Source organism: Sciurus carolinensis, chromosome 5 (assembly GCF_902686445.1).
Source record: "Sciurus carolinensis chromosome 5, mSciCar1.2, whole genome shotgun sequence".
Classification (NCBI taxonomy): Eukaryota; Metazoa; Chordata; class Mammalia; order Rodentia; family Sciuridae; genus Sciurus; species Sciurus carolinensis.
Window position 1 is genome coordinate 100,879,537 of NC_062217.1, and position 27,584 is coordinate 100,907,120.

The 27,584-nt window shown below is 48.8% G+C and overlaps 1 protein-coding gene across 7 annotated transcripts in view; it reads right to left on the minus strand.

Annotated features, from left to right (window-relative positions):
- Positions 1-10,551: 10,551 nt before the first annotated feature.
- Positions 10,552-27,584, minus strand: part of Arhgap22 (Rho GTPase activating protein 22) — a 185,132-nt gene continuing 168,099 nt past the window's right edge. For all 7 annotated transcript variants that reach the window (XM_047554513.1, XM_047554510.1, XM_047554511.1 and 4 more), the window contains 6 exons: positions 22,971-23,178; positions 18,976-19,108; positions 18,126-18,199; positions 17,354-17,475; positions 14,579-15,452; positions 10,552-11,143 (listed from right to left, as the gene is read on the minus strand). In XM_047554513.1, the coding sequence (XP_047410469.1) occupies positions 10,915-11,143; positions 14,579-15,452; positions 17,354-17,475; positions 18,126-18,199; positions 18,976-19,108; positions 22,971-23,178 (1,640 nt within the window). In that variant the 3' untranslated portion in view covers positions 10,552-10,914. The remainder of the gene's footprint in view (positions 11,144-14,578; positions 15,453-17,353; positions 17,476-18,125; positions 18,200-18,975; positions 19,109-22,970; positions 23,179-27,584) is intronic.

The window sequence follows — 27,584 nt, forward strand, 5'->3', positions numbered from 1 at the left end:
TAGTGTGCATCGTGTTTCTACTGATCTCTCTTAGGATTTTCCTGACTCACAGGAAACTAACTTGTCCTTAATAAAATAGCAAGAAAGATGAAGAGGTAAAGGGCATTGAAGCAGAAATGTATAGTTTGGGGTAAGATTGGAAAACAAAAAAGTCCTAGTCAATTTCAAAGTAACTGCTCTTAGTGAAGTGCTCTTAAAGAGAGTCTAGTAAGAGTAACACTTTCTGGCCATTTCTGGTTTAGATTCTCTTCATTACTGAAACTTCTGAGAAATATTACCTGTGGATTAGTTTTGCACAATGTTCTATTCTCACAATGACTTAAAATTAAACTAGATTTTTATTGAACTACCTCACACTAATTTTCTATGCTTTCCCAAGTAAGCTGTTGCCCTGTTAGACCTTTACTGAGTGTGAATTATAAATGTGCTTTGAATACTTTATAGCCAATGTTGAAAAAATACCAGTAAGTATGTAAAATATATACCTTGCATCAGTAAGAGACACTCACGTGTAAAATCTTTCACTGTATATCTTGAAAATTGTGTTAGATGTGCTTGTTGACATTATTACTGTCTGTTTTTGTAAGTAGAAACCTGCTCGTGATATCAGTCCATTCTTTACATTTTACAAAAGGAGTAAATCTTAGTAAATTTTACGAAGAAATAAATTACTTTTGTAGGCCCAATATTTGGTATATTTTTGAGAAGCTGTTAATCTTTTAGCTGAATGATGAAGTTAAACTGAAGTAGCTGTCTACCTGGACTGTGACATCTATTTTCTCATTACAGTTTATCCTGTTCAACAGGTTTTTGAACCTGGAAACCTAAGTACAATTACTGACATTTTCTTTTCTCCCTGTACATGTCATTTCCTTCTTCACTGCCACCCCCATGTTCCGTTCCCTCTCCTCTCCTCTCTAGACAAAACAAAATGGGGCACTTTGTAGGGAATGCTGAGATCATTATTGTGGTTTTAATCATTCATGCCCTAGTCATTAAACATGCACCACTGGAATGTAAACATTGTTATCTAGTATGTCAATTGGTTATAATATTTTAAATAAAAAACAAAAAAGTGGTATGAAAATTGTGAACTTAAGAGTTTTTTCATTGAAAACAAATCTCTGGTAAGTTTTTCTTGAAGATTTTAGGAATTCCTGTGACTTGGAATAAAAGGGATATTACCAGGGCAGGTCTCTTAGACTTGGATTTTACACACATTATATGGAGTAAATTATCACCCTGTTTTTCTGCTTCATCTATATTTGTTTTTCTGGGGTGTTTGAAATCACTGGAGAAATTTTATTTAAAGAAAGACACTTTGCTTCCCTGTCCTCAACCTAGTTCTTTGTAACTATTCAAGAGGGCAGCCATCATGGCCACTTGGCAAAAATATTTAAAACAGGTGTATTTCAAAACAGATTTCAGCTTGGAGCATGTTCCATGTGCATTTCCTCATTGCCTCCATTGGGTGGGCTGTACGAGGATATGCAGGATATCTCACTGCGTGCCAGCCTCGCCTCTGTGTGATGACATTTTTACACCTTGCTGGGCTCTGGCTTCAGAAAGCCCTTGCATCCACACTGTTCCTCCCCTCACCTGTATCTTTATGTCCCTTTCCTGAGAGAGTTGACCAGTCACACCTGATCAGCCATGTGGTGGCAGCCTTGACACATTGTTATCACAGTCATTCCAGAGGCCTCTGGTGACAGCTGAGTGGTAAAGGCAGACATAAGAGTGTGTTTTAATTTGTTTTCGAGTGGTTTTAAAGATTTCTACCCAGTCATAAAACAGTAATTCATACTTGTCAATGTGGATGCTACATTTTTTAAAAGTACTGTTCCTAAAAGCGTCCATTAATTTATGTAATGAAGATTGATTTGTACTGATTTTGTGGTTTCAAAAAAGTTTTTTTTAGTTGTTGCCGGTTGCATACCAGTATCTCTTCGAACTTCATTTAAAAAAATACTTCAACTTGGCTTTTTTTTTTTAGATTGGAAATAAATGGAGTACATCTTGTTTCTCTGTTTGTACATGTAGAGGCATACCATTTGTGTAATCATACATTTACATAGGGTAATGGTGTTTAATTCATTGTTATTTTTTCCTCCCCCCACCCCTCCCACCCCTCTTTTCCCTCTATACAGTCCCTCCTTCTTCCATTCTTACCTTCCTCCCACCCCCCCCATTATGTATCATCATTCTCTTTTCAGCAAGATCATTCGCCTTTGGTTTTTTGAGATTGGCTTATCTCACTTGGCATGATATTCTCCAGTTTCATCCATTTGCCTGCAAATGCCATAATTTTATTATTCTTTATGGCTGAGTAATATTCCATTGTACATATATACCAGTTTCTTTATCCATTCATCAATTGAGGGGCATCTAGGTTGGTTCCGCAATCTGGCTATTGTGAATTGAGCATCTATGAACACTGATGTGGCTGCATCACTGTAGTATGCTGATTTTAAGTCATTTGGGTATAGGCCAAGGAGTGGGATAGCTGGGTCAAATGGTGGTTCCATTCCAAGTTCTCTAAGGAATCTCCACACTGCTTTCCAGAGTGGCTGCACTAATTTGCAACCCCACCAGCAATGTATGAGTGTTCCTTTTTCTCACATCCTCGCCAACACCTATTGTTGCTTGTGTTCTTGACAATCGCTGTTCTAATTGGGGTGAGATGGAATCTTCGGGTAGTTTTGATTTGCATTTCTCTTATTACTAGAGATGTTGAATATTTTTTCATATATCTGAAGATATCACTCAACTTGACTTTTTAAAGGTTAGGTTTTGTGTAACAGGCATTTCACTTAATTTTACCAATTAATGAAAGCATCTATAACAATGTACTGGAAGCTAGCAGTGAGGAGAGACAAAAACGGACAGTGGGTTAGTGCTGATAGCGATAGTGCTGTGGAGGAACAGTACTGTGCTAAAGGGACAAGAGCAGGAGGGTAATGAGAGGAAAGGAGAAGGGCTTGGAAAGGAATGGTATTCCAGACTAAGGAGAAGGCAAGGAGGTTTAAAAGCTCATGGACAAGGATCGAGGGACAACTTGGCCTGGGCATGAGTATATGAAGAAATAATGAGAAATAAGACTGAAAAGTTGAGGTTCAGAATTGAAGCAAGCCAAGGGTCAGAACTGAAAATATTAGGAATTGCTTTTTGTTTTCTAGACAGAACCCATTCCAGAATGTGAGGAAGAGGAGTGGTGGCATCAGACCCTTGTTTTAGGATAGTAACAGTGGGAGCAAGTCTGGTTAGGCTAGAGGTTGGAGCTTGGTTACTAGAAGCCAAATATACCCGGTTGAGGAAGCAGTGAGAACTCAAATCATTGTCATTACCTATGTGACAATACCAAAATTAGTTTTTTTGGAACTGGAGGAAGTTTTGAGCCGAAATGGTTGGGCAGCATACAAGAGGTCTACAGGGAAAACATGGCCACAGTATTGTACAATTTGTGCATCCCTGTTTGAAGGAACTATAGCAGAACACCTGGCATCAATTCATAAAGGGAAGGGAAGAAATGTTTTGCTTCCTTAATGTGAACCTCCAGTCTTGTAGTCTCTTTTCTTCTGAGGTTTGTCATCTGCTTATCCAGCCCTAGCACCATTTTTGTAAGTATCACTTTGTAGACAGAGAAGAAAGAAGGGAGGTGTCTATTAGGTCTAACACATACAAGACTTTTGGAGTTACCTGGACAACTGGGCGCCTGGCTCAAGAGGCTGGAGGCAGGAGGATCATGCATTCAAAACCAGCCTCAGCAATTAGCAAGACCATCTCTAATTAAAAAAAAAAAAAAAAGAGATGTGGTTCAGTGTTAGTTAAGTGCCCCTGGGTTCAATCCTTGGTGGGGGGAGCGGGAGGACCTGGGCAGGAAATGTGAAGGAAGTTATGACTGTCTTGAGAGAAGGGTCAAAAGAGTGGTCAAACTAAATGAGAGGGAGAAACCAAAGGCAAATGAGCCTTGACAAGAAGAGATTGTAGGTTGGAGTCTACTGGATCCTATGAGTACTGGTGAGCCTGAATAGAGAGGGTTGAGGTTATCTTGGATAAATTTCAGCTGGACTGAACTGGGCTCTGCTTCTCCGTCTGTCAAAAGAGGGTGGAGATAACTACTGACAGACTTTGACAGACAGCTTTAACAAAAATCAGCGTAAAGCCAATGTAATTGCTGGTTTTCACCTTGGAAAGGAATAGGAATGGTTAAATGGAGAAATGCTGAAGAGAAAGGAAAGTATTTGTGTGGTCTCACATCTGGGAGCTGCTGTATGTTGTAACCTGCACCCCTGCTCCAGTCATCTCTATCCCCAGTAGTCCCAAACTTCATGTTGTTGGTAAGGAAAATTCCTCATATGAGAGAAGTACCTAAAAATTGGTATTGGATATTTGTTGAGAGAATAGTCAAGCATTTTACTTTGGCTCTTTTTCATGTGTCATTTCTGTCACACACCCTGTCCATTCCAGCTGACCCTCCTCTAGGGTACATCCTCCACATCCTTGTGAACATGCTTCTGTTCATGCCCACATTTGCCCATGTTAGACTCACTGCCTAGGACCCAGATCTAATCATTCCTTCTATGATAAAACCCTCCCATCACTTTTTCTTTCACATAACCATTGCATACATGTTTGCTCGCTTTATTCATTCACTCCCTCCTCCCCACTTACAGATGACAAAGTGGCAACATGTCACACATCTCTTCAGTTACATGATGGTAACCTGTGCTTATCTGCTGCTGAGGCCTCACCCCAGAATGCCTTGGATGGAAGAGCCTCATTCACAGATAACAACGCCCAGAGATAGCGATTCAGTATGTTGGACTGGGTAAACCAAAGACCAGGACCTGTCCTCTACACCATTTCTATCCTCTGAAAATGCAATATTCATGGCCCTCAAAATGTGGGTACAAGAATGCTGTATGCAACGCTGAAATTACTGTAGTAGTATGAGCTGAAGCCACATACCCAAAGCAGAATCCTGCCTGCTAATCACAGCAAGTGTCTTAAGCTCTCTGTAGCTGTTTCCTCACTTGTAAATGAAGAAACCTACAATGTAAGTTCACAGGGTTGCTATGAAAATTCAGTGCTACATGTATAGAACAAAATATGGTGTGTGCTTGGTAAATGGTGACTGACATTGCCATAACTCAACCACCATCCACAGAGTTCATAACTCTAACTGCCGACACTCTGTCTTGTCTCTAAATGGCAGTTATGTCTTTAGGTAAATATACCCAGAAGAGTTGGATATGAACTAAATACTAATTTTCCCCTTGATTTGATGTGCTGGAAAGAAGAGACATTTTGAAACTCACCCACCTCAAAGTGCAGAAGAGCCAAAGAACTTGCATGTTATGGCCCAAGCCCTATGTGACCCAGACACTGCCCCTTGTTTCATTTTAATGCTGTGGATGGACAGACACCAAAAGCCCGTTGAGAGAAAGGAAAAGGAAGTGATTACAGAAAACACGACTACTCCTGCCAGCTGCCAGTGTCCTGATGGTGACCAGGCCTGGCAGCTCTGCCAGCTGTGGGTGGGATGTGTGTGTGTGTGTGTCCTGTGTGTGTGTGGGGGGGGGAGGGGTGGAATTCTGACTTATGATTAAGGAGATTGGAAGGGTGGGGCTGTGATCCCTCAAACCTGACTCTCAGATGGAACTCCTGGGTTGTTTTAAGATGTGGACCCAAATGACATGGTGGAGACTGATCTGTCCTGGAGCACCAGCACTCATCCTCCAGTATTGGACATACTGGACCCAGGATCTTCACTTTGTAACTGTTGTACTCCACTGCCCAACAAGTTAATGTGAATAAAGGGTTTCCTGTTCAAGTATGTTAGGGGGAATGCTACTTAAGGTAAGCACATTCAAACTTTTTCAGGATTTCAAAGACTAACATGCATCTTTGTACACCTATCTCCCTGTCTTCTCCTAAAGACCAACCTCTTCATTCTCTTGCCTTTTGCTGACTTCCCTCTTTAGGGTAGTATCTCTCTTCATCATTAATTTTGTCTCTTGTACTGGGTCATTTTATCAGCATACAAACGTGCTCTAATAGTTCACACCTTTAAAACACTCCTTTGCCCCCATCCCTTTTTTCTCTGCTCCATTTCTACTGGGACTTTTTGAAAGATCTGCCTGTGCACTTCTTACCTTCCTCTCCTTCATTCTGTCTCACTCCTTTCCAGTTTCTGAGCTCTCTGTGTAGTGTCCCTGCATCTACTTTTGTCTCCATTCAATGGCCAGAGTAGTCTTGTTTAAATGCAAGCCAATTCATATAAGTTAATTTAAAGCTCTTGGGTGTTTCCCTATCTCCCTTAGAATAAAAATTAACTCTTACATGTGTAATGGACCCATGCAGTATGGTCCCTGCTTTGTTCTACCCACATTTACCTCTTTCCATCTGTATTGGTCAGTTTTGTCTTATTGTAACAAAATACCTGAGATAATTAATTTTAAAAAGGTTGATTTGGGCTTATTATTCTGGAGGCTTCAGTCCATGATCTATTTTGACCCTGTTGGTTGGAGCCTGTGGTAAGGCAGCCTATGGCCAGGAAAGAAAGGAAAAGGATAGGTCTGGGTCCTACAGTTCCCTTCAAGGGCACATCCCCAGTGATATAATAATTCCCTTGAACAAAGCTCTACCTCTTAAAGACTCCACCACCTCCCAATAGCACCAAGCTGGGGACCAAATCTTTGGCACATGGACATTTGGGGGCCTTCCAAGATCCATCCTAAGCTCTTCTTGCACCAGCACCCACACTACTATAGCTCCTCTTCTGATGGCAGCACTTTTGCATGGCTGGGCCCATCCTTGAGATCTCAGTTCACATGTAACTTTAGAGAGGACTTCCTGTGTAAAATAGGCATCCTGGGTCATCTTGTTCCAGAGCACATATTACAATCCATATGTATCTTATTTATGTTTTGTTTATTTCCTTATGGTCTTTTTCCACTAGAATATAAATTCTGTAGAAGCCATAACCTCATGGTCTTGTTTCCTCTACCTGCACACAGGAAGAACCTTGTGGTTGTCTAATAGACATGGTATGTGGGGAGGAAATCCTGTCCTAAAGCATGAAGCTAAGAAGCAGGGGATCTCGCCCCCTATGACCAGATCCCTGCCTCCTTCTCTAGCCCTCTATTTCCCCATTCTCACCCACGGTGTGCACACAAACACTTTCCATTACTCCTTTGCCTAAGTGATTCCCATTTTTTATTACAAACCCGGGTTCAGGTGTCAACATCTATCAGGGCACTTTCCCTGAACCTTGACCTCTTTCTGATGTAGGGGTTTCTGTTAGAGCTCGCTTTTGGCCCCATATGCGCAGCTTCCATTGAAGCACATTTAATACTCTATCAAGTCAGCATCTTTTTGACATGGATTAATGGTAAGAATGCAGGCCCTGATATCAGCCTGTCTGGGTTTGAACACCTCTGCTGCCTTGTGCTTGGGTGGGGACCAGGTCTTTAACTTCTCTGTGATTCCATGTTCTCAGTTATAAAGCCCAGAGAATAATGTCACCAATGCCACTACCAATGCAAATGAGATATGCCTGCAAAAGACTTGGAACTGCTGGCATGGCAGTCTCTCTGTAAGATGTTTAGACATGAGGGAACTGAGACCACAGTCTCACAGCTATAAGAGGACAAGCCCAGGCTCTTTGCTGTCAGACAAAAAGCTTTCCGTGGCTTTACCTCCTGACTTTACCACAGACCACAACACAGACCTCATGGGCTCAGCTATCACAGGGCTTGGCGGGAAGGGCAAAGAGTAGCAATGTGCCTGGTAGGAAAGGCTGTGATATTGGCACAAGTAGTGTTCCTTAGTGGATATAAGAAAATGAGGCAGCAGAAGAGGCATAGAGACAACGTCATGTCTGCTCACCTGGGAGGTCATAGGAGGCATGTCCCTGTCGCTTCAACAGAACTACTTAATATATTGGGAGGATTCTGCAGAGTCTGGGTCCCTAAAGTCAAAGATGGGGAGAGTCCATGAAGCATGTTGCTATAGTTACTGACTCCATTCATTATCATCTCTGGGCAAGGGAAATACCTGGATTCTATTCCAAAATTCTTTTTCCCCTCTACTATATGGAATGAATATTGTTAGTTTTAGAATTTATTCTTAAAACATGATGAAAGGGACTATCTGGTCTGTCACTAAACCCAGAAAAGGCTCAGCCTCCTGCCAAGTCCACTACCAATGCAAATGAGATATGCCTGCAAGAGACTTGGTAATTTATTGTTAGTTTAAGAATTTATTCTTAGTTCCTCATCCTTCAGAAATTGGTTAAAACAAGGGATCCTGCTTCCTGTTTACATCATTAAAATTGTATTCTAACTTTAAGTTCATTCATTAATCAGATTTTTAATTGTATATTAATTGTATATTTTCCCCATAAGACGTCTACAATTTCCAGGTTTTTTTTTTTCTTTAAAGTCAAACACAGCCAGGGGTGCACACATGTAATTACATGGTGCACACATGTAATCCCAGCGACTCTGGAGACTGAAAGCAGGAGGATGGTGAGTTCAAACTCAGCATCAGCAACCTAGACAGGCCTTAAGCAACTCGGATACCCAATCTCTAATAAAATATAAAAAAGGGCTGGGGATGTGGCTCAGCAGTTAAGCACCCCTGGATTCAATCCTTGGTGCAAAAAAAAAAAAAAAAAAAAAAAAAAAGTCAAACACAAATTTTAATATAACTTTGAAGCAATCAGTGAGCAGACTCTTAAGGTTTTTCTAGCAACTTATCTTTGCTGAGTCTTCCTAAAACATTGTTAGATTTCCAGAAAATTTATTCCCTATTTTTGTTCACAACTTGTTGGTTTACTTAATATTAAATTATGTCATTACTGGTGGTACTGGTGGTGGAACCCATAGGTTTAAGAACAGGTTGGATAAATGTAACCCAATTGGGGAGAGCAGAAGGGAGGTCTCAGGCCAGAGCTCTCACCTCAGGTCAGCCTCAGAAACTCAGTGTACTTTACACTCAGAAATCAGTTATTTTCTAAACAGAATGGAGAGTGCCCGTAGACAGAGATTGGCAGGCAAAACTGAATGGTGCCAATTAATTTTTATGTGAAAGTTGCGCATGCAGATCCTAGTTAGGCCAGTAGGTGGCAGACACGGCTTGTGAGCCGCCCACCTCTATAAGGGACTTGGCAGGAGGCTGAGCCTTTTCTGGGTTTAGTGACAGACCAGATAGTCCCTTTCATCATGTGAAACCCACAGGAGGCTTTCGTCTCTTCCACAACTTCGACAGCTTCATTAAGCTATTTATTAGGGTATTTTTCTCTCCAAGTTAAAGCAAAATTCCCGGATCATGGTGAGAGAACTCGATAGATTCTTAAAAACACACTGCGTTCCTACCTACCTTCTCCAAGCCTCAGTTTTCTCTCTGAATAGGATGAAAGGGGCCAATTCCTATCTTATTGAGTTGTGGGGAATCAAAGTTGCCCCAGTTTTCTCTCTTAAATAGAAAGGGAGGGCAGTATTTCATATTTGGGGAAGCATTAGTCCCCTGGAATGTGGTTGACTGCAGCAGTGCCCCAAAACTTCGAATGTTCCCACTGCCCCCTCCAGAGTGCCCAGCAATGCCCTAACCTGGACCACTGATGCTGCTTTGGCAAGTGTCCTGTTTTTGAGGCCTTGAGTCAGTTTCGGGGAACAGTCAGCAGGCCCACCTCACCACTGAAGGAGTTGCCCAGCTGGTCTCAGTCCTATAAGCTTTCACTTCACAGCGGGCAACCAGTGCTTCCTGGGAGCACTGTGATCCTGACATTTGTCATGTGGCTCATTCTAACTGGCCAGGCATTGTCATGGACTATGTCTATCTGCAGGTAGATGGGTGTTTGGGTGTGAATGAGTTCTCCAGTGGTCAGAAACTGGGGCCCTTTGGTGACTAACCACACTCCCCCAAAACCACAGCAGTTTACTGTTTGGGAGTAAAGAAGCAACACGTGAGGACACTGCAGGAGCAGATGCACTCTGAGCAACCATGGTGGCAGACAATGCCGCTTGAGGCCTGTCCTCTCCTGGCCTGGCTACTTAGGGGTGGGAAGAAAGGACTTCGTTGAGGGATGAAGGCTTGATATCTGAGAATAAACTGGGGGAGGGTTCCTGGGCACAGAAGGCACAGGGTCAGCACTCACTTGCCAGGATTCTGGGGGGAAGATGGCTGCCCTGTGTGAGGTGGGGCAGACATGCCATGCCACCCTGCACCTTGCCCACCTGGGGTACACCACTCCTGTTCTCCAGCCCTGGAACAGAGCTGGGGGCCTGCAAAGAAAAGCAGGTTAAAATGGGAGGCTCAGAGACCTCACCAGGCAGAAACCAGCTGCAGAGGCCAAGAGAGGCAGGGATGGAGAAAAGCCGGCTAGCCTTGAGCACTGGATGACAGCTGAAACAGATTTGCAGAAATCCAGTTTCCCTGACAACAATGTAGGGTGCTCCTCAGAGGGCTCCCAATCCTGCTAGGAGAACTCTGTCAACTCCCTGTGGCACGGACATAAAGAAACAATCAGGTAAGACATCATGCTTTCAGAGCAAATTTAATAAAGAATGTGAAGTGTTCCTGGTGGCTGCCCGCTCCTGAGTGCCATCTGTTTGGGTAGCCATGGAGGACTTTTCCTGGGTGAAGGGCTAAATGCTGCTCTGATGGCAGGCACCATCCCCTCTGACACCCATCAGGACCCGCGTAATACAAGCAGCATACAGATCCCACCTGGGGTGTTTGGGGTCCTGACAGTCCCCATGGGGGTGTCAGGGTCTTTCTCTCCAGCTGGTTCCAGGCGCTGCCGACAGCCTGGTCTGAGCTCCAGGCTTTTGGCTCCTCATGTGGCCTGTGGCCAGCCCTGCTGAGGGAAGAGTGGAGCAATGGTGTCAAGTGGACTCTTCCGTTCTTTCACTTTGGGGCTCTGGAACCTTTGACTCCAACAGTCAAGCTTCCCAGAGTAGAAAAAAACTCTTCCATCTCCTTCTGCAGCAGCTGGTTCCTCCTCTCTGCATCCTCCCGTGCCCGCTCAGAGTTCCTCAGCTTGATTTCCAGCATGGTGTACTTCTTCTTCTCTTGGTCCAGCTCTTCTTCTAACCGTGACATCTGTTTCCTCAGGTCAGCACTGTTTGCTTCCATGCTTGAAAAATCAAGAAGAGAGTTATCAGACTCTGGCTCACTGGGTTTTGCCAAACAGCACCACGTAGGCAGGGGCAGCCCTGGCCAAGTCAGGCAGGGTACTTGAGGCGAAGGACTTCACAAGACCTGGCACTCTGCCAGTTAGCACTGGGGGCTGGAGGCCACCGTGAGTCCTCACTAAAACAGAAAGACCCATCCAGCCCCATCACCTGTCCCACTGAAGGATTACCTTCCCTGGCTGAGAGCAGCTCTTGTCTCTGTAAGGAGGTCGGGGAGAGCTCCAACTGTCCCTTGGCCTTTGTCCCCCCCCCCCGTCTCTCTCCTTCCTGCTGCTCCCACACCACCTAGCACTCTAGCCATTGAGACTTTCAGGAAATTCCTGCACACCCTTCATGTCCCAGCTCCAGTGTTCCTCTTGGTGCTGCTTCCTTGGTGGTCCTCCCCATAGGTCCTAGCAGTGCTCTTTGATGCAGACACAGATCCTCCAAGGTTTATACCACATTCTGCACAAGCTGGCACCTCCATCTTTTTTGACCAGATGACCAGCTCTTATCCACCCAAAGGGACATCTGAGTCCAGCTCCTGGGACTCACACACTGGGGCTTGGGGCATATCAGCTCCATGGTGATGGGTGAGACAGAGTGCACAGAGCTCCAGCATCTTCCTCTGAAATACAGAGGTGACCTCTTCCTAAGACACTGCTGTCACCAGTGACAGGGAGGACAATGTGTGCCCAGCACGGCACTGGAAGATGGCAGATGTGAAATAAATATTAGTTCCCCACCCTCCAAGACAGGGCCTAGGCCTCCATCTGAATCACTAATCATAAATTTGGAAAAAGGAAAACGACTCTTCCCCAGAGCAAGGGCATGCTGGCAGAAAGCAGACCCCACTTGCTTCTCCTCAGTCCCCAGGCCTCTTCTTTGCTGCTTCTCCTCATTCCCTGAGGTCCCAGGGTCAGGGGCCTCCACTCTTTCTCTCTATGCCCTACTTGAATGACCCTGTCCATCTCTTAACCCTAAGCCTTCTACACATGAGGCTCAGTCTATTCATTGAACATATCCAGCTTTTTGGGTCCAAAACTAAGCTTCTAACCCTATTTTCCAAACCACTCCCAGCTCAGCAATCCTCTAGGGAGCACCTTCCCCCAGCTGCTCCACCAAAACTGTCAAGTCCTCCCAAATTTGGTTCTTTTTCTCACTCCCACAACTTATCAACCAGTAAAACTCACTGGCTCTGCTTTCAAAATCTGCTGAGAATCTGGCTGTTTTCCTCAATTGCTGGCCCCTTTGGCTTCTGCCACCCATCTGAGGAGCCTAGACCCTCCTGGCCTCTTAACTGGTCTCTGTTCTGCCCTGGTCCTCTGATGACCTCTCCTCTGCAGGGTGGTGGCTAGGTATACCTGTCAATGGGAACAAAGTGTTCTAGACCCTCCATCACTTCTCATTCATTCTCATCTACACTGGACAAGACCAGAGCTTCATCCAGGCTAAAGGGCCCTCACGCTATCCCCTCCGCCCATGCCTGAGGCCCTGCCCAGCCTTTCAGTCTTCTCCCCAGTGTCCGCCTTCCCTCCACGCTGTTTTATTGTGCACCTTCTAACACAACAAATATTGATGAAAATGTTATGCATGATTTTTCTGTCCTTATCCCCTCACCAGAAGAGAGAGAGGGCAGGGGTTTTGGTTAGTTGGGGTCATAGCTGTGTCCCCAGCATCTAGCCTGGCACCTGGTACTTCACAGACAACAGAGTCTCTTCAAGGAATGCTTGAAGGAAGCCCTCCATTGGATATGCAGAAGGGCCCCAAGTTCTGAGAGGCAGGATGTAAAGTAGGTCTCAGCACATGCCCTCCCCACCACATCAGGCCAGATGACTTCACAACCACTCCACGAGGGGGTACATTCCTCAAAGGTCTGCGGGATGGCACAAAGTGCTAACCAACCCCTCCTTCGTGTGCTCGGAGACCCTCCTCACTGTAGATTCTCCCTCTGACCAGGACAACATCCTGGGCCACTCTGCCAATGAGGATACCACAGGGGCCTCTGCTGAGGTCCCTATTCCTCTTGGAACCTCATCTTCCTCCAGTCACAGAGCCGCAGTGAACATGAGCAGCAGAATTTCCTGAGCTCCGGGGACCTGCAGCACTGTGCTGAGCTAGCCCACCCAAGTGAGGTGCTTCATCCTCAGGACAAACTTAGCCAACATCTGCCAACACCAAGTGGAGTTAGGACTTGAACCCAGGCAGTCTGAGCCAGAACCCACCACAAACAACATTGCATTTGCCACCAGAAACCAACTCACACTGTGCAGGTGGCTCTACAAGCAGACAGGGAGAGGCTGGTTCTGACCTCTGGGCCACTGTGGACAGTCTTGCCTCTGGTCATCCTTCCCACACACCCAAGTTTCACCTGTCAGTTCACCTTCAGCAGTCCTTAGCTTCCACTGTATCCTGGAGGGTGTGCCCTTGGTTCCCTCAGAACCAGGGCTTACCTGCATGGTTTTCCTGTTTTACACCCTGGGTTTTTACTCCTGTCCCCTTTCTACTCTGCTCAGTTCCTTATTGGCCCTTCAAGTCCTGGCTCAGGCACCATGTCCCATGACCTCCCCCTCCAATGTCCTTTCCCATCTCTTCCTGCTATGGACAGGTGTCTGCATACACCTGGCACTCTGCAGCCCAGAAGATGGCGGCCAGCAGAGCAAAAGGGCCAGCTGCTGCCCTCCCAGGTCCCTGATGAAGTCCCAGGCTAATGGAAAATGGAGCCCTCAGATGCCACTGGAGGCCTGCAGGGGTATGGGACCTGGGCTGAGCAGCTAAGAGCCTGAGAGGCTGATGAACCCTGTGCGCTGGCTGTCAGTGAGATCTGCATTGACCTCAGGTGGAGAACTCGGCTTCCTGGGACTTATGTAAAGGGGAAACACCCTCCTCTCTTGGTGGCTGGGAGGATGAGCTTGGACCCATTTGTGAGTGAGCTTGCAAGTCACAGGGGACGGCACAGGAGCTCTGTGACTAGGTTGGATGGGTGGGCGTGGCTCAGCATAGCAATCAAACTCCAGTCCCTGAAGTTCTCCCTCCCCACCAGGCTGGCCTGCGCTGCATATGGGCCATAGGACACAGTGCCAGTGGAAACCCTGGGACCTGCCCCTGGGGAGGCCTGCCTCTTCCCTGATTGACAACTGCACACGAACGCCTGCTCTGGTTGGCCAGGGCTGACATTCTCACCTACACTGTCATGGGCTTTGATGGAACACTGACCACATGCCAGGCCTGTCAGCTCTGGAGTTTTCCAAGATATAAAATCTAACCCAGCCAAGGCAGGGCATCCTCCTGAAAAGGCAGGAAGCTCACTGCTCCCAGCCCTGCCACTCAGTACCCTCTTCCAGAGTTAGCAGCCACAAAGTCAGAGGCTATGGCCTGGTGCAGCTGGAACCCTTTACCTTTTCAGACTTGTCTCATACTCAGTCCTCTGATGGCTCAACTCTGCTCTGAGCTCAGCCACCAGGCCCTGGAGAGCCTGGCAGTGGCGGGAGTGGTCCTGGGTAGGGCTGCCTAGGTCCTTGGGTTCACCGCTGCTGCCACCACCTACACCGGCCTCATCCAGACTGTGGCCCAGGTCCAGGGACCTGTGGTCCTCGCTGCTGCTGGGGAGCGGGGAAGGCTCAAGAGCCCACTCGGTGTGCAGGGAGCTGCAGGTGGAGGAGTCACTAGCCCGGCAGGCCGTGCAGCTGCTGATGGAGGCTTCCCGGGAGGACACTGTGCTGGTGACGCTGACAGTGCTGGGAAAGAGGCTGGGTGGGGGCACATTGTCATAGGTGGAAAGTCTCTGTGTGGAACCTGAATTCTTGAGCCGGTCTCCTGATGAGGCCCGGCGGTGACCTCGCAGAGAAGACAGCCCGTTCATGAGCCAGTTCCCACCAGAGGAGATGATGGGCACCTCTAGGGATGAGCTGCCCCCCTTTGGGCTCCCTGACCGGGACCCTGGCTGCCGGAAGGAAGATTTCCAGTTGGGCAAAGTCTGTACTCTCTTCCCAGGGCTGGTGGTTGCAGGACCACGCTGGCTGCCTAGGCTTGGCGGGGAGGTTCTAGAAAGCATTGCTGCAGCTGGCCCGTCCAAAGATGAGGTCCTGTGTGTGGGCAGACTGGGGCCACCAGGCTCCTCCTGGCTGTCCCGGGGGACCTCCTCAGAGCCCCACTCTACTGTGCACTGTGGGACCCCACAAGGGGATGCAGGTCCTTCTGGGGCAGGCATGGTGAAGAGCTGGTTGTGTTTGCGGATGAGGACAGTCATCAGGTGCTGGACTAGAGAAGTACCTGCCAGAGAGAGAAAGGAGAAAAGCTTTGCTGTGAGTAGCCCCAGCCCAGCATCTCTAAAATGATCAGGGGTTGCTTTGCTGCAGCCTGGACACAGGTACCTGTATTCCCAGGAAGTTTCACCTGAGTCTGGAGTAAAGGACCATCCCATTTCCTCTGGATCCAGGTATGAACAGAAGAATTGTACCCAAGAATCCCCTTCCCTGGATTGGAACAGGGAGGAAGCAGGGATGATTCCCATCAGGGCTGAGGCAGGAACAGCTCACAGGTTGCAAAACCTGAACCTGGTACATCAGAGCCCTGTCAGTTGTCCTGTGTCTCCCTCCTATGCTGCAGATGCCGGCTGTGCCTGAGTGTCCATCCTCTGGGGGCAGAAGGCCCTGGCACAGGGAATGGAGCTGTCTTACAGTGTGTTGGCATGCATAGCACTTTCCACACAATCCTACGGGCACACAACAATCTCCTTTCTTTAGACCAAGTGCCCTATGACACAGTCTCCCCCAATTCTGGTGACACAGCTCCTGTGGTGTGAGGCTGGTGTCAAAGGTAGACTTTCAGGAAGGACCATGACTATCTAGCATGCCTAGTGTGCTCCTGTTACCCACAACCCAAAGGAGACCACCCTGCAGAGGTCTGCCAGGAGATACGGAAGGTCAAGTTCTTAGATGAATCATCTCAAGAAGTGACTAAAAATCCAGAAGAGAATTACCTCAGGAATTCTTTGGTCAGAAAACTAGGTGAAGCAGGAATTCAGTGAGGTAGGTGAGCAGTTATTCACCCTACAGCATTTGTGCAGCCAGGCAGGTAGGAGCTTGGGGTTTCCTTGGAGCAGGAGACTCAGGCCAAGGTAGAGGCCTGAGCAGAAGGCCAAGATAGAGGCTATACCCTAGGGATGAGGGAAACCAAGGAGCTCCACTCACCCCAATACCACTACATCTCCCCGATGGTCACACTCAGCAAGGAACTTGGTCCTCTGCTCACCCAGAGCCAGGGTGGCATGGCCCCAGCTGGTGTTTGCCACAGTATGGGTCCTGGCCAGTCTCTACTCATCAGCTGGAACCTCAAGAGAAACCTACCTGCTTGCTGTGGACTTCCTATCTGTGAAGAACAGGACTCTAGCACTAATTCTGTCACATAGTCTTCTGAGGGGCCTGTGAGCACAGGCTGCAATTTCCAGGCCAGCCTAGACCTGTGCCCTTTAAGTCTGGCTGACTCACCTCACCTCTGTTAGCCTCAGTTTCCTCACATAGAAAAAAAGGGTAAGCGCCATAGCACAGGCTGCTTGTGGGGACTGAAAGCAAGTGATATAGTGCTAAGGACAGAAAAGCAAGGCACACTGAAAACAGCAGCCATGCTGCCCCTCTCCTTTTCTCTACTTTGCCCTGCTCTTTCTTTCTAGACCAAATCTTACTATGTTGCCTGGGCTGGCCTCAAACTTCTAGGCTCAAGTGATCCTGCAGCCTCAGTCTTTCCATGTTGCTTTTCTTTTTTAAAAAATTCATTATTATTAGCTATGATGGGAGGAGAAATTCCCCGGGGTTAACAAAGCTCTGACACCCAGGAATCTGGGACAATGACTTCATCGTGAAAGTAAAGCAAAAACATCTGTGTGTTCAAGGGCAAGAACACTGACCTTGCCCTCTCCACCCCCAATAATCAGGGGCCACTCTACTGACACTCAATGAAGACTGGTACCAGTCACAGGGTGAAGTTCCTTTTATAGCTGGACTCCAAGGGGGTGGGGTCAGGAGAGGCTCCTGCCAAGTCCCCAGAGAAGGAGGCACAGTCACCTAAGGTACCCTCCCCTTGGCCTGGCTCTGTGTTGGTTCTGAAGACAAACCCTGGACAAAGATAAGCACAGACCCAGAAGCACCTGGCACCCCAAGCCGCCTCCCTATTACCTTCCATGATGGTCACAGGATCCTCTATCTGTGGCCGTAGTATGTTAGGTCCAAAAACGGTTGCCAGGTTCTGGACACTCATCTTGTTGACATTTGAATGGGACTGCACTTCATCCAGAAACCTGCAAAGCAAGGAAGAAGCAATTGGTGAAGAAGTGAACTCTGAAGTCCAGGCTGCACTGAGATTCCTGGTCCCCTATGCTCTGCCTATCCTAGCCACACCCACCCCATGTCCAGGCACACCCCCACGCCCAGCCAGGCCTCCCCCGGGTTTCCATGGTTGCTGGGCACAGCCAGCTGCCCCTCCAGTCTTGGATCTGGGCAAGGATTTCCCTGAGGTCCAAGGAGGCCCTTGGAAATAAAGGTCAGGGGGATAAGGGAAGAAGTGTGACTCTGCAGCCTACAGTGGGGCACATGTTCTGGAAGGCCTAGGTCCCCCAGGCATGGGGCTGATGAGAGCTACACATGACCCCCACCAGGGTCTAAGATGACACATGAAGGGGCACATGTTGAGGGATGCCAGGGCACAGCGTCTGCCTCTTTCAGAATGATCCACTTGGGACTGATTAAACTGCCAATTATCAAGAGATTGTAAACTCTGTGAGGTCAGGTTCTGGGTTCTTTTGTACACCCTTCTACAGCAATACATGGCCAGGCTGTGCTGGGTGAGTGAATGGCCCAGGTCTCCTCTGCAAAGGACAGTGTGTCTATGGGCGCGTAAGGGATGAACACGGGGCCAGAAAGGGTGGCCACCCACCCCAATGCCACTTACTTGCAGATATATCTGAGCAGGTTGTAATTGGCCTGGGGAAGGTTGCTCACTTGTTTAGCCAACTCCAGGGTCCCCTTGGGAAAGAAGAAGAAAAACACAGAATTTCAAACACTAGCAATGTGGTCCTTCTCTGACCGGGGAAAGGGCTGGACGAGGAGCGGGAAGATGGGGGCCCAGCCTCAGGTGACCTCCTCCATGCCCCGCCATGGAGCAGCGGGGCCAGGCTGTGACCTCCTGGGGAGGCTGATTTCCTTTCTGGGAGCTGGTGTGAGGGGTGAGCCTCTTGCCCAGCCACAGAGGAATGTCTCAGCTCACTTATCAAGGCACAAATATTTGCCAGATAACAACCCTCATCTCCAACACAGCCACAGGGAAGGCAAACAGTGCTTCCCCTGCCCCAGCTGCCCAGGGTTGCAGACTTCCACCTGCAGGGCTGTGCAGGAGGAGGGACCCTCTGTCCTGGGAGCTATCTCAAATTCTTTCCAAAGGAGGTAGGATAAAAATAAGTAAAAGGTCTCTTTTTACTGAGCCCCAGGGCAGGTCTGGGTCGCCTGAGGCAGGCACAGAAGGCGGCCATAGCATAGGAACACCCACTGTGAGTGGTCATAGCTGGGCACCCTAGATCAACATCCCTCCTTCAGGAGGGACCTGCCCCTCCCAAATATGTATCTACACACAGGGGAGGCCCTACAAAGACAGCAGGATGCTCCAGCTACCTGCTCACACAGACAAAGCAGTCTTCAGGCCAGGAGCCATGTACCACTGAAACGTCAAGGACTTTGTGTTCTGACTCCATGTGCCCACCACCCACCAGTCCACCTCCCAGGATGGGTCCCCAGGAGGCACTAACCTCCCCCTCGTCCTTGGTGAGCAGCTGGGCGCAGCTGAGGAAGTCCTCGTACCTGGCGAAGGGGATCACTGGCTCAGGGAGCTCCCGCAGGTAGAGCTTCAGCAGGGAGGCCACTGTGTGCACATCTGTCGTGCTGGGGATGAAAGAGGAAACGTGTGAGGCCCAGGACCCCAGGGAGCTGCAGGAGTACACTCACTCCACAGCCCACACCCCAAGGACAGCCTCTGGTCTTAGATGGTCCGTGTGCATGCAGTGGGGCTACATCTGAGGCAGCTGCCCCTGGCTGAAGAAAGGCCCAAGCTGACTGCCAGAGCAGCAGACAGGTGTCCAGTGGGGTGAGGACTGAGGCTGTGTGGCTGGGAGTTCCAGCTGGGGAACATTTACTATGCGCAGACACCTACTCAGAACTGAGTCGCCTGTCTGTGCAGTCCAGCTGGAAGGCTGCCTCTCCTGCACAGGTTGTATCCTGTTTGGGTTCTATGGCATAACACCAAGATTACAGCTGGTCTCTACTCCTTACTTGCATTTCAAGCAGTATCTGGGACCCATGTGGCTTATCTGCTTTTCTGGGGCCTAGAGTTAAATCCCAGACCTGCACTGCCCTCATGAGAGGCTCTCAGGAAAGATGAGCTTGAGGCTGGGAGCCTAAGGCTGTGCCATTAAGGCATCACCTGGCCCTGGCCAACTCCCATGCTGGCCTCACTGAGCTAGGCACTAGTGCCCCTTTTAGCCCTGACATTTGGGATTCTAGGGTTCCATATGTCCCTGTCCTCCAAATCCATACATGTGAGGCCCTCTCCCTGCCTCAGGCCTGATGACTCTTGGTCCAAGCAGGGTCAAGCAGCCTCCGAACCCTGCCTGACCTCCCTTCTCCAGCCAAGCAAGCTGCTGCCCACCCTCCACTGCCCTCTCCAGAGCCACCCTTGCTACTGATGCCCCAGGGTGATTACAGCCCAAGTAGGCATCCGGTCAAACACAGTGCCCCTCCCCCATTGGGGCCTGTGGATTCAGTGGCAGCAGCTGCCTAAGTGGGAGCCTGGGGAGAATGGGGGAGGGGCAGGAAGCAGGGAGGGCCATGGGGTACACCCCACAGAGAGACCTGTGTCTAGAAAGCAAAGTGTGGAGGAGGGTCAGGTGTCAATCTTTCCCTTCTGCAGGTGCCAGGATGAAAGCACTTGTGTTTTGGACCCATGTATGCAGTGTGGCCCCTGTACTCTGCTGACTTTGCCTGAGGCCCCTTCCCACGGTCCCAGTGCCCTGCAGGCCCTGCTGTGCCAAGGTCCCTGGCCTTTACATACACACACATACACACATACACACACACGCACACACGCATGCACGCACGCATGCGCGCGTACACATACACCAGGGTGGTTGGGCTCACACTTCCCACCCCAGACCTTCTGATGGCTTCCGATCCTCCTGTCCCACCTCTTCTGCCTGACCCTGTCCTCCAGCTGCCTCCTTCAAGGAAAACATGCTATTCTGCAGCCTGGGCAGAGTTCCTATCTGAGAACTTGTCCACCCCTAAACCCATGACCTGCTGGGCTTGCCTACCCCAGGGACTCTATCATATGTCCCATTCGTTCTTTATTGGTTCCCAGGGTCAGGGCAGGGGTTCCTGAACATATTCACTTGTTATATTTGCCAGGCCCCTTAGGATGTCAGCTGCAGGCAGGCACAGACCTCATGTGTCTGGTTCACTGACCCACTTGCAGTTCTCCTGAGGTGCTTCTCACACCAGGAAGAAATGCTGAATGAAGTCAGAAAGGGTGCTGTAAGATTCCACAGGGTCTGGTACAGAGGAGACCCTCCTCAGTGCACAGCCACAAGGTGGACAGCACCAAGAGAGCTGCTACACCCGAGGGCCCAGGGGAGGTATTGTTGGGAGGGACAGGCATGGGTGGCTTGGGTCACCGTGGTTTCCAGCCTGGCGGGGGTCCTTATGAGGGAGGGGTGGGACCCAGGATCAGAGGCTGGAGTGGACATTCTTATGCAGATAAGCAAGAAGATGAGGAGGGGACTTCATAGTAGAGGGGAGCCAAGGGCAGAAGTCAACACCCAGCTGGCAGGAAGGCTATGCAGAGCGCACAGGGAGGCTGCAGCCTGGGAGAGGGACCTCTGTCCTGGAACCCCTGTGAGCATGAGTGCAAGGAGAGGAGGTCTGGGACCCTCTGTGAACAGACAGACGCAGCTGCAGGGCCAGAGCTGCTAAGGGATTAGTAGAAATAAGAGAATATTTTCAGAAACCCCAGGAAGAATTTCTAAAGGGGGAGGAATCCAGAGGTCATGGCAGCCATATGGGAAGACACTACCAAGAAGGGCAGCTGGGAAAGCCTGATAAACCCACCTGGGAGAATGGGCCTCTGGTTATATTCTCAGGAGGAGAAACAGAAGTGGAAAGAAAGGGAAAAGGCAGACAGGAGCGGTCCATCTGGCATGCAGGGATGGTCTGCCCCACCCTGCTAAAAGACTGGGGTCATGGGTCTGCAAGCCAGGGCTATGGGGATGGTAATTAAAAGTACTCTGTGGGCATTTGGTTGTCTCTTCAGTGGGGGTTCAACAGATAGGTGGGGAAGGGAAAAAAGCCAAGCTGAGCCTACCTGGAACCACATCATGGGACAGCACTGTGCCGAGATGGAGACATGCAGGGTAGGCGAAGTGAGGAAGGTCGGGGGCCATGCCAGTAAGCCCCAGTGAAGTTTGAGTAGGGGAGTAGGGAGGTTTGATTTGCATTCACAGAAAATCTTTTGGTATTATCAAGCACTAGGACAGTCCATCTGATCTTGGGGAGCTTCTAAAATCCAGTTCCCAGGCTCTACCTATGCAGCATTCATTTGAAGCAATCTCTAACCCTGAGACCAGGCTGCATAGGACAAAAGAGGTCTGGCTGGTAGAGATTCAAAATGAACCACAAGCTCATTAAGAGTCAGCTCAGTAGTTAAGTGCCCCTGGGTCTAATTCCTGGTACCCAAAAATGGGATGGAACTTCACAAGGCTCAAGGGGAATGGACCATTGTGCGCCCCCAGCACAGACAGTAGGGAATGGTGGTCAGTTCTGGGCTCCACATCTAAAGAAAGAAACTGACAAAACTTCTGCCTATGGTAATGGACTTGGGCAGAAGCTGGAGGGATGAGGGTATTTTACTCCAAGAGAAGACGACTTGGGAAGGTCAGGGCTGCCTGTAAGTATCCCTGGGTCTTTCCTGAGGCAGAGGGGCCGAGTCTTGAGGGCAGATCTAAGAAGGGGCAGAAGCTCCATGGAGACCTGAGTTGGCCTGATGTAAGAACTTTCTATAAAAAACTGCCCCCAAATGGATGAGATCCTATCAGGGAGAAGGGAGCCCCCAGACATCTCTGGGGTGAGGCAAGACACACCTCCCTCATTCTCAGTTTCTGGGCTATGAATGTAGTTGCCTACACCTAGGAAGTGGCACCTAGGATGTGGGTAAGTCCCAATGATGGGTTAATATGGGCACAGACTGAGGGGGGGTGCAGGAGACTGGTTCCCCTAGGCCTGAAACCTGAGTGAGGGTGGGATGGAGCTGTTATACCATCTTGCACTGATAGAACCTGGAGTGAATCACCCAGAAAAGGCACAGCCTGCAGCAAACCTGGAGTCGTGGATGCATCTGTGACTAAACTATTCTAGCCTGTCAGCCAGCAGAGGCCCTTCTTTGCTTCTGCCTGGGTCAGGTTTATGACCAGTGGAAGCAGCCCAAATGGATGTGGGGGGCCTTGTTTGTGGCATCCATCCCAGAGAGGAGGCTCAAGGCTGCTGGAGGGATTCTTAATGCCCTATGCTCTGCCCCCAGGGAGGGCTGGCTGAGTGTACAAATGCCAGCATGGGCAACTAGCCCACCTGCCATCCTGTTGCCAGGCTTCCTGGGCACTGGCTAACCCCTGCACAGTGGAGCTGGTGCCTGAGGAGGAGCCCCTGCAGGAGAGCTGGACAAGTGACTCCAGCTGCACCTCCCCGGACCACCAAAGCTCACCTGTCAAACAGTGGCTTCTCTCCACAGTCGAAGGAATCCTGCAGATCTCTCACCAGGTTGGCCTGGCCTGGCATGCGGAACAGTCCTTCCTCGGTGAGCCCACGTTCCCGGATGAAGTCCACACACTGCTCCACCAGCAGAGGGGCCAGGCGGGGGCCATACTTCCGCTCATGGTGGACTGTGTCCTCCAGGCGCTGCCCAAAGATCCCTGAACACAGAGAAGTGCTGGTCACACACTCTGCCTACCACTAGGCTGTGGGCAGAGTGCTTGGGACAATAGAGAACAGGTATGGTACCTTTAGGGCCAAAGGAGGATCCTCCTGACTAAACAAATTAGACACTGGGAAGATACACAAGGAGACCGGACCTGAGGCTGCTGGGACAAAGAGTAGGAGGAAGCAGCAGGAATGTGGCCTAGTTCATGCAGTTCATCCAGGTTAGGAGCGAATGACCTTGAGCGAGCTTGCGTGATCCATTTTATGGACTGGTTTTCCAGTCAATCCAAATGGGAAGCCATCCAACACCCACCAACAGAATGAGAAGAGAGCTCTCAGAGGATTCTCACAGGACACCGTGCAGCAGTGAGAATGAACGAGAATAGCTCAGTAGACCAAACAGACAGCACACTATGTGAAAACCAGAATCACAACTCAATATCACTAATCGTTAGGGGAATGCAAATCAAAGCTACGAGCCACCATCTCACCTGCATTAGGACAGCTACTGTCAAAGCACAGAAAATAAAGTGTTGGCAAAGATGTGCAGAAACTGGGGTCTTTGTGCACTGCTGATGGGAACATAAAATGGTGTAGCCACTAGGAGCAACAGTGTGGTGTTCCTCAAAAAAATTAAAAATAGCCAGGAATCGTGGTGCAAGCCTGTAATCCCAGCTACTTGGGAGGCTGAGGCAGGAGGATCACAAGTTTGAGGTCAGCGTGGGTCACCTTAGGAGACCCTGTTTCAAAATTTAAAAAAAATATATCTTTTTAAATAAGGTTTGAGAATATAGCTCAGTGGTAGAGTCTCCCTGTTCAATCACCAGCACCACACACACAAACTAAATTTAAAAAAGAATTACTGCACCATACATGCCAGCAATTCTTCTGGGTATATACTACAAAGAACTGAAAGCAGGATCTGAGACTTGCACACCTGCGTGAATTGCAGCACTCTTCAGAGAACTGAAATGTGGAAGCAACTCAGGGTTCCCTCAATAGATGAAGGGATAAAAAAGAACATGTACATAACATGGATCATATTTTAGCCCTAAAAAGGAAATTCTGACACATGCTACAACACAGATGAACCTTGAGAATGTTATGCAAAGAAAGCCAATCACAGAAGGACAGATAGCATATGATTCCCCTTTGCCCCTTACACGAGGGTGTAGGGTTAGGAAGTGGAATGGGGATGCCAGGGGTGGGATATGGGGAGTTAGTGTCTGGTGAGTATAGTGTTTCCGGCTGGCAAGATGAAAAGGTTCTGGAGATGGATGGTGGGGATGGTTGCACAACCCTGTTGATGTGCTTAATGCCACTAAGCTATATTTTTATAAAAGGGTTAAGAAATGCTCAGTTATATGTTAGTTGTACTTATGAAAAACTTTTAAAAATTAAAAAACAAAGCACATTAGAAAGCAAATGAAGTCAGGCCCAGAGTATATACTGCAATTTATATGAAGTTTAAAAAAGAATCAGTGCTGTCCGGTCAGCACATTGCTATCAGTGGGTCAATGGCCAGAAGGCACCTGAGGACTTTTGAGGGCTGGTCATGCTGTTTCTGGACCTGGCACTGCTAACCCAGTTGTGTTCACTTTGAGAAAAGCTGTTGAGCTGCACACTATTATGACTTGTATACTTTTAAGTATGCTATACTTCAATATTTGCTTAAACACACACACACACACACAAACTGGAAAAAAAAGATTTAAATTCAGGATAAGACAACAAATGAAGGACAGAAGAAGAATGAGAGAGGAAGAAGGCAGAGGAACTTCTCATAGAAAACCCATGACAAGTAAATACACAACTAAGAGGTCCCTGGTAGGCAAAGAGTGGAAGGAACTGAGATCTGGAAAGCTCTCTACCCCACCACTGAGTAGCAGGAGAAACTGACTTCTCTCAGCCTTAAGCACTACGAGGTCTTTGGAGTTCCTGATATTATTCACATCCACAATGCAGAAACCTTCCCTGTGGGGCAGCTTTGGGGTTGTGCCAGGGGCATGATGCCAAAGCACCATTCTGTCCAGGCATGTGTCTTCTCAGGATTGGGTGGTGAGCCAGCTAACTGAGGGATTCAACTGGTCCTCTGACAGCCTACTTCCCTCCCCTCTGCAAGGGCTGTTTTGAAATAAGATACGTAGTCCCTGGGTTGGGAATGCAGCTCAGTGGTAGAGTGCCTGCCTAGCACACAGAAGGCCCTGTATCCCATCCCAGCAAAACACACATACACACACGCACACACACACACACACACACACACACACACACACACACAAGATACCTCCATCCTAATACAGTGGTGCCTGGTACACAGTAGGACTCAGCAACTGTTGATCCTCAACCTTCTTGATCCAAAGACAAAACATGAAGAACTGAGGGGGAAAGATTCCTCCCTTCTTGAAAAATGTCCAGGTGGGCTGCACCTGGTGGATGCCATCAATGCTTAGGGTGAAGTGTGTGTGTATGGTGTGAGTGTGCACGTGTGCGCATGCTTATGTGTGCATATTCATGGCATCTGGGTTTTGTTCATATACCTGAACATGCATGTACGTGGTGTGCATGTGGGTTTGTGTGTGCAAGTGCGCGCACACACAGGAGGAAATATGTGAGTGAGGGGGTGCTCTTACGTCACTAGCGCACGGTGCTGTGGCGCCAGGTGCTATTCTGAGCACTGTACACATGTCAATGTCTAATCCTCCTGAGATTGGTACCTTTGGGATTATCACTATCACCTTGACTGCTCAGGAGCAAACTGAGAGGCAGAGGGGTTTAAGAACGTGCCCAAGTTCCCTTGCATGTGGCAGGTCAAAGTTCAAGCCCAGGCAGTCTGGCTGCAGGAGCAGAGAACATCACCCACACTGTATCTACCCACCATCACCCTCCCAGCAGCCCAGTCTTCCTCCCCTCCTTTCTCCGTTTCCTCAGAACAGGTCCAAAGGACATGGGTCATCAAGGCCCCTGGCAGAGGTGGTAATGCTGGCAAGGAGGAAAAGCTTCCTGGGACTTAGTGGGTGAGTCCAGATGCCCCCCACCCCCACCATCTGCCAGGGTGGGGAAAAGACCAGTCCATAGCCTTGGGTATAAGGGTGGTCATTGCTGGCTGCTTGGGGCCAGGAAAAGCCAATTCCGGGAGATCCAAGGCCCACTGCATCCTGGCCTGTCCACCCAGTCCTAGAGTGGCCTGGGCTAGTCCTGGGGCCCAGAGCCTCTGCTCTCATTCACCCCACCTAGGGTCCAGTTCTCAGATGCACTTATTTCCTAAGATGCTTGAAACATTTTAAAATTAGATATATTTACAATTAAGAGATTTCACATAAACATTTGAATTCCCAGCTTCTTTCTCTATTTTTTTCTTTGTGGAGCTGTGGATGGAATGCAGAACCTCACACAGGCCAGGCAAGTGATCTACCCAAGTTGCATCCCAAGCCCTCCAGTTTCTCTCAAAATATCCACAGATATGGTGGCACCAGGCATGGGTTCCTACCAGGCAACACTGGCAGGTTTCAGTGGCACCTTTTGATGGATACACACTTGCCCTTTCACTGTTCCTTAGTGCCTCTTATTCAGCCTATGCTCCACTCTTATTTTGCATGGATTCATTCCCCTCTGCTGCTCCGAGCTCCAGGGCACAGACTTCCCCCAGGAATCCTGGGATCAGGATAAGTGGGGTAAGGGTGCTGACCCATAGCAGGTGGAAATAGGAAGCCATTTCTGTCATGACAAGAGGAGTCTGGTAGATCTCAAATGAACAGGCGGAGAACATACAGAGGAAACACACACCAGTAGAGAGTTCCTGAGAAGGACAGGGGCTAGCCTGGCAATGCACCTTGGCACCTGCCTCCTTCCCAGCTTACACCCATGTATCCTTCAGTTCAGCTCTACCCACTACCTAAGTGTCTTCAATGTCTGTTTTCATGCTGCCAGCCCTATGCAGCATGTCCCCCATTAGTACAGCTGTTATGAAAACACTTCTTTCTGCCTGGTCTCCCACCCAAGGCCACCACCCCCTCCCCACTGCAGAAATTAAGGAGACCCGGGCACAGGAGGGGGAAAACACACTGTACAGGGCCAGCCCCATACTAACTCCTGTGCTCAGCTGAACCTGTGACTGAAGGACACAGTTGAATAAAATACACACTGAGAAAAAGAATTCCCAAATTCTCCCTATAGACTCATAAAACTTGGATAACTCCATCTAGCCTTCTTTTGGCTTCAGTCAGTTCTTCCTGCCCTTTATGTCCTGTCTCAGGATACCTTGCATCCATCTGTCTATCTTTCTTTCTATCACTTCTTCACCTGTTCTTGGTGCAGTTATCCCTACTTATCTATGACTCTCATGGCTGTCTGAAATAGCAGACAATGGCAAACCCTAAGTAGACTATGCAGATTGTTT